A 7,471-nucleotide genomic window follows, 5' to 3' on the forward strand; every position below is an offset into this window, starting at 1 on the left:
GGTGGATGGTGGTGTGTAGGAAGGGGTGCTGAAGGACTGGTGATAGTTTGGTCTCAGAAATGCAAAGGAGGAGAAGGAGCTGTAACAGCTCACAAAGAGAAGAGCAGCATTTCTCTGACGTCAGCATCAATGCGGGGCTCAGGATGAGCCAGAAGCAGACGGGGACTGCCCAGGTCCCCAGCAGGCTGGGCTGGACCCTGCAGCCCTGCTTGGCACCCACACTGTCCTGTTCCTTCCTACCGCTGCACAAAAACAAGCCATAAATAGCTGCGGGGTGGAAGAGGAAGGAACTGGATATAAGGTGAATGAGCTGATCGTAAAGCCTAAGTAATCTCTTTTTCGCATGTGCCCTGTGATGAATGAGCATTTGTTCGGGTTGGGGAAGTGACACCTCCCCTGCCTGGGGGAGAGCAGGCATGAGCTGGTCCCTCTGCCTGCCGTGGTGCCAGCAAGGGCTTAACCTCCGTGTCTGCGGGAGCATCCTGTCCCGGGCATCAGCCTGCCGTCACCAAACCAGAGCAATTCATAAGGGCTTGGCAGCCTGTTCTGCTGCCGGAAGAGATTTACTGTCCAGTGCGTACTCATTTTAATTACTGCCAGCACTTAGGGGTCTTTATCTGTCTTCCTTTACCCACAGGGATGTTGTCAGTTTTGATAGCTAATCTGGAATTAAGCTGATGATCCATAAAGTAGGGCCACCCTTTGGCCAATAACTCACTGCTGTCACCAGCTTCTTTGTGCTATCAGGAGAGTGACCAGGAAAACTGATTTACTGACAGTTTCAGCATCTCCTCTGGAGCCCGTGAAGGCAGTAGAGGGGGTCCTGCTGTGCTGATAGACCCTGGGTGGTGCACGGTAGGGATTTTTCCTGTTCCAGGAGATGGTATTTTGAGTGCTAGAAGTAAAGACTAAAACATTTTTATGGCTGAAGAGCCACAATATAAACTCAGAGCTGTGGTTCACCCCTGTTGGCACCCGTTGCCCCAGGCTCCCAAGAGCAGTGCGTGGGGAGGTCGTCCTGGGGCCGTCCCTTGCCTACCCTGCCCAGAGCAGGCAGGAGGTGCTGCCTGGGGCTTGGTCTACCAAGTACGGCTTCAGCAGGTCAAACCTGAGACATCTCGAAGCAGGCAGCACAGGGAAATGCAGAATTTGCTTTTAGAGCGGCTGATAAAACAGCTGATGTGCCCAACTCGTCATTTTTCCAAGCACTGAAAATGACTTTTCCAGCTCCAAAGCCTGCTTCCACTTTATTAACATTTGATTAACGATCGCTCCTTGTTGTGCTGAGCTTGAAATAGGAGTACAATTAGGAACAGGTTTCTTCTCCGCCACATCTGCGCTGCCAAGGTGCATCCAACTGGAAGGGCCATAAGGAAACCACAATTCGGGTGTCCTCCTGCCAAAATGGGCTCTTCTGTCCATGGGCTAATGTTGTGGTTGGAAGTGCAGCGATTCCCGCCTGTGCACAGACGCACACACGCTCGCTCTTGCAAGACAGAAATACAAATCGTGGTATTTACAGATATTTTAAAAGTTTTAAATATCCTTATTTTTAAATGGCATTTGGTGCTCGGTGCCAGGGAACATTGAGTTTTTCTGTAATATGCGTTGCATTTTGTTGCCGCCCAAGAGGGAGAAAGCTCTCTAGAGCTTGGAAAGAGGTAAGTAAAAATGATGCTGTTGATGTTGCCTTGAGTTTCTGCTTGCGCACACTCCTCTGCCACCAAGGCCCCTGTCCACAGAAAGGATAAACCCAACGGAGCTGCGAAATAGGAAGGTGGAGTGGAGGGCACCAGTGAATCTCACGATGAGGGTTGATTAAAAAATAAAGAAAGTATTTGCTAATAAAAGATAATTTTTTCCATGCTATTTCCAGGGCTAATAAGCAGAGGAAGTGGAGAGAATCAATTCTCCTGTTGCATGCTTGTGTATGATCAGGCCACAAAATTCAAAACACATGAGTTTTCAAAAAGTCCACAACTTCAGCCTTTTAAAATGGGTTCCTTTCCACGATTCTTGCTTGTGATCAGATAATGACCTTCATAAGCAAAACAACCCCAGCTGTATTTCATAATGGGAATATACTTCTGTACATCGTAATGAGCTGTTAACAGGGAACAGTATCGTGTGAAAATCTGCACGTTTCCCATGATGCTGCCCCGATTTAAAAGCCACCCATAAATTATTCAGCACTGCAGATTTCAAGGTCAGGATTGGCCACAAGATCTAGTTTTTCTCCCCCCAAACCCAATGTTTTCAGCAGGCTGGAATTTAAAATAAAGAAACCCGACCTGTCGGGAATCTCGGGAGTTGTGTGGGAAGTACAGCGGCATCTGTGTCGGGTACCTGAAAGTGTGTGGCCGGAGCGGGCGGCTTGTGCGATGCCAGGGGAAATAACACCTTTGCTCCTCCAAAACTCTCTCTCACCGAAGGAAGGCAGCCCAAGTTTTGCGGACAGGCCCGAGCTGGTGAGTTTGGTTGAGTTTTGAAAGGTTTCTAGCAGAAACCAGCAGGGGCTGGTTTTCGCTGCTGGGCCCAGTTCTCAGGGTCCCCTACATGATGCCAAGCAGCACCTGGACACGTGGCTGGGGATCCAGAGGAGTTTCTGCACTAAGGCACTTTTTCTGCTGGATGCGAATACTCGATTATTAAACATATATTACAATCCTGAATATTATTTTAGCTGCAAGTTCAGTCTCCGTCCTCTCCAGCTTTTTAGGTTTGATCGTATTCCAGAGGCTTACTAAAAACATGCAAAGAATTTCAGCAAAACTCTATGGAACACTTTTATTAAATTCTTTCAGTCATGCAGGCTAAATTAGATGACAGCTCTGTCCACCAAAAGATTACAAATATCAATCAGACTTCTCCCCTAAACTTATGAAGGAATTAAATGTTTTTCTAAAAGTCTTCTATTCCCCTTAATAATCTGTTTGGCTGTTTTTTTTACTTTACATATTTTTGAAGTATGTTGAAAGGGATGATTTCTGCCCTAAAGGAGCACAGTGCTTGTAGCTCACTGCCGATATTTTATCTGAATTTGTGGGCACAATTTTGGGTATTGCTCAAATTGATATTTGCAATACCGCGGGCGTAGTTTCCAAAAGGAGAAAACAGCTATTAAACTACAGTCCAAGGAACACAATGTTGATTTCTTTTTGGAGACGGGAGATTAATGATAAAAAGTATGTTGTAGCTCTCACTGTTTATGTTAAAATTGGAAAAACAAGACCAGGTGGCTCAGTGGGCTGGTGGGATGGTGAGCTCTGAGCAAAGTGGTTGTAAAGAATGAGGAGTTATAAAGATTTCAACATACGGTGGCCCGTCCAAATCCAGCTGAGTCATTACCCCGCGTTGCTGCATCTGTTTTTGTCTGGTCACTGTATGGTTATGAATAATTGTGTAAATCATGCTGGGATGCCCTGGGGAGCTTTCCTTGCAGAAAGGCTCGGCACACCGTTCCCATCTGGCTTGTTTTTTAAGCTGTAGGGAGACCACAGGACAAGCCAAGTAACAAAGATGTATATGGAGACCAGCCGGAGCTGCCTTGTGTCCCTCGTGCCGATGATCCGGCAGCTGACATAGCGGTGGAGGTACCGCAGCGCTGCCTGCCCTACCCGTCCGGAGGGTCACGATTTAAAAGGGATGAGATTGGAAATAAAACTGATGTACGTCTGAGCCGGTGGAGCTTGTAGTCAGGAGTAAAGGCTGTGGCCCACGTGTTTCTTGCCATGGTGGTTGTGCAGATGGGAGACGAATGCCCTGCAGACACCTCAGAGATGCGTGCGTGCGCACAGACTCCCGCAATTAGTGCTCTTGTTTACATCGGGTACATTATAGTGTATTTTTGCCATTATGGTTTAGCACAGAAGAGTAGATACGACTGTAAACTCTTACAGCTGGATGAATTATGATTAAGTTAAAGCTATCTCTCTGTTACATACTACTTTAGCGATCGCCAGACTATGTATTTTCCTGCCTCTTACCATAGGCTTTAAACCACAGGGCACGAATAAACTGTAATGTTAGGGTACAGTCAGCTCCGCTTGCTATTTAAGGATGGAGAATCTATGTTCAGTCCACCAAATATAATTTCATAAAGCGTGCAGACCATCGGGGAGGTTGTGTAATGGTTGATGAGCGGGACTGTGGCTGCTGCTCTGGCCAAAGCCGAGGTATCTGACAGCGTTCCCGGGTCTGGATGCACCAATGGAGCGGGGTAGGATTTCCACCCTGTGCCAGGTCTCCTGCTAACGGTGCCAGTGGGTTTTGTGTCACAGGCTTCGTTTCTCCCAGAGCCAGCTGCACAATTTGACTCACTGAACCTCCCCCATGGTTCTCTCAGCAGCTGGGGAGTGCGTGGCCGAGGATGGAGCTTTTGTCCTGGGAAAGGAAGGAGCAGCGTGGCACAGGGATGTCACGTTCGCTCGATCCAAAGTCAGGGCCCACATGGCATTTCTCAGAAAGTTCCTGTTTTATTGTGACTAGGAAGGCAAAGAAATTAAGTTGCTAATTTATGACGTGCCAAGAAAAAAGTAGTAATACAAGAAATGCTCAGTAATTTTAATGTTTGAAAACACACAATTGAAAAATCCTGATTTTTCCCCAACCCCCCGCTGAGCTTATTAAGTCTGAAAATATCCCAAAGCTTAATTCTCTCCGCCAGAAAGTTCCTCTGCTGTTTCGGGTAAGTAATGAAAGTTGTGTCGCTGAGCTGCGCGGTGGGGTCCCGGCTGGCTTGCTCCATGCCTTGGATGTGGAGGAGTGAGCATCCTGCAGAGCATCCTGCAGAGCAGTGACCATCCTGCCGCTGAGCGGTTGCGGTCCCCTTCCACCATGATGGGCTTAGTTTTTTAGCAATGGTGCACTGGGGCAATGGGTTCGAACTGGTGTGTGTGGTAATGAGCTGCTGTGCGTGGGAGACCCTCATTCTACCTCGAGCATACTCTGTGCTGAGGACTGCTGTTAGCTGTGGGCTTCGTTTGGAGGAGAGAAATACAAGTGATGGTGTAAAGGCTTGAGCGGTCGGTGTGTTTGGTTCCTGTGTGAGGTCTTCCCCATGCTACCCCCAGCGCTGCATTTGCCTTTTGTTTGTTTGCTTGTTTGTTGTTGTTTTGTGGTTACACGGTATTCTGGGAAAGACCTGTAAATGTTTAAGTAAAATAAAGTTCTTGAAGAGGGAACTTAACCGGTCTGAGCCAAAGCCTGTTGAAGGCCACGGAAAAGCATCTCCCGAGTTTCAGGAAGATGAGCTGCGTTTTGCTTCCTACCGTGGATGTGGGACCCAGCAGGGCTGTCACTCCAGGTGGACTGTTGCACGTGCCAAGGAGAGGTTTGCTGTGTTGTTTGATGCAGCCGGGGAACTCGAAGGGGTCTCACATCAAGCCATTTGTTTTTCATTACTTCATGCTCCTCTAATATAAACACTAAGGTATGTGGACATTGCCGTGGACGGAGCGAGCCAGATGCCAAAAGCATTCCTCTGAGGCTGTATAAACTTCAGCAGCTAAATATTTTAGAAACTGTTTTCTAAGGCTAGCTTAATAGTTTAAAAATATAACCTAGATTCCAGATATTAAAAAATGCCTTGGAAGGCATGCATATTGCTGCAATAGATGGAACTAACTAAACCCCTAAAGTATGCAGAAAGCTCCCATTTTGCAATATCTTCTCTGTTTCTTATCCTTTTCATTATTTTTTTTTTTAGTGCCGAGATTAAATTCAAGAAGGCTTTTAACAGCAGAGTGGTAGTGATAGAAATTTTCAGCATATATTAACTGGCTGACTCACACTTTTTCAAAGTGGATCTGGGTTTATGATGAAATAGCTGGCTGCTTTCAGCAATAGCAAAATCAGAAAAGTCAGCAGGAAGAGGAAGCCGATAGCTTAAAATGTGTTTAATCCCTCCGTGCCCTGTGAAGGGGCAGTGTGGGGAGCTCCCACCCGTGTTTGGAAAACAGTCCTGGCCCTGTGCTCAGTGGAGGTATTCGAATTGCTGTCTCAGGGATGTGCAACCTGTCACCGTTAGTTAGGACTCGGCTTTAAAACATCCTTTAAAAGATCCTTTTGTTGTGTCGCTTGGCTATCCCAAAAACTTCAGCTACCATCCCCTGCAATTCAAGAATGAGGAAGGAGATTTTTGGGTTATTTTTGTGGGGCGCCATAAGGACCTGAGAGATGTGTCGTTTCCTTTCACACGCGTTACTTCTCAGATGGGAGATAGCCCCTGAAAGCAGTGAGAATCCCTGAACAGGGTTTCCTCTTGCTGCTGGTTGTTGCCCCGTCTGGCCTAACTGTGGACATGTGTTTTGTAGCCGACTCCTGAGCTTGGGTGGCATTGGGCTCTCGCAGGGCTGGCAGACATGCTCCAGCTCATGCGATGCTCACCGGGGAGAAGCCGAAGGGCAGAATTACTCAGTGTGGTTTTTCCTCCTCCTTTTGTTTTTTCCATTGAGGTTTTGTGTGCAGCTTTGTCCATGAATGAACATGAGGTCGTCAGTGCTTTGGCGTGAGGAGCGCGATGGGGTCCTGTCCCACTGTCCTGGCTCCACTGAGCCCTGTCCCCCTCTTGTCACCCGATACCCCTGCGAGCGTGGGATGAAGAGGTAGGAGGGAAGCTGTTGAATGACTGTGGTACCTTATGTCTTTCAGCTGCTCAAAGGGATGGCTTTGCCCCACCGAAAAGCTCCAGGCAAAACCCCGGAGGAGGAGGAGGAGAGCGGAGACTGCGATGATGAAGATGACTGCGGCGGAGGCTCCGGGGATGGAGAGCTGCGAGTGAGGAACCAGCTCCGGTTCTTAGCAGGTGATGGGGACAGTGGTCCTGCAGCAGCTGCCCCTCTGGGGGTTGTGGGTCTTGGTGATGGTGCAGGGAGCTGCTCTCTGCAGCTGCTCAGGTCCACTTGTTGCAGGCGCCACCGATGCTCTTCACAGCCATGGCCCAGAGGCTGTTGATGCCCAGCATCGTGCCGGCTGGCCTTGGTGCCAGCAGGGACAGCAGCTGGAGAAGTAATGCCGCTGCTTTTCCAGGTCAGTTTTGCAGGGGTGTGTTGCGGGCAACTCATGGGAGAGGATTCGAGACAGGTTCCAAACCTGCCGCGCGTCCCAGAGTCACCCTCTTCTCTCCTTCCTGCTGCTGCCCATGCTTACGAGCTTAGAGATGAGCTTTTCTGCTTTCTGGAGGACATCAGAAAGTCAGTAAAGATCGTTTGACTGCAGCAAATTATGGTTATTTCTGATCTAGGGTTTAGAGACCTGTGGTAATTTTTTACAAATAACTCAGGCTCATTTTGCAGAAGTGGTTTAGGTACTCAGGAGCCTAAAACTGCATTGCTTGCCAGTATGAGTTGTTTTTGGTTGCTTTGCAAACGGCCATGAGGCACTCCTACTGCTTTGAAGCTACATTATTAATAAGGTAGTCCGTGGTCACCCATCGGGAGGAGAAAGCGAAGGACTGGTTTGTGACTTGGGC

At 48.2% G+C, this 7,471-nt stretch overlaps 1 protein-coding gene across 1 annotated transcript in view; it reads left to right on the forward strand.

The window, feature by feature from the left end:
• The window catches only part of GPC3 (glypican 3), a 119,002-nt gene extending 111,990 nt beyond the window's left edge, over window positions 1-7,012 (forward strand). The window contains exons 6-7 of the mRNA XM_019474191.1: window positions 6,652-6,805; window positions 6,912-7,012. Coding sequence (XP_019329736.1) covers window positions 6,652-6,805; window positions 6,912-7,012 — 255 coding nt within the window. The remainder of the gene's footprint in view (window positions 1-6,651; window positions 6,806-6,911) is intronic.
• Window positions 7,013-7,471: the final 459 nt, after the last annotated feature.

This window comes from Aptenodytes forsteri, unplaced genomic scaffold, assembly GCF_000699145.1.
Source record: "Aptenodytes forsteri isolate BGI_AS27 unplaced genomic scaffold, ASM69914v1 Scaffold265, whole genome shotgun sequence".
Taxonomy (NCBI): Eukaryota; Metazoa; Chordata; class Aves; order Sphenisciformes; family Spheniscidae; genus Aptenodytes; species Aptenodytes forsteri.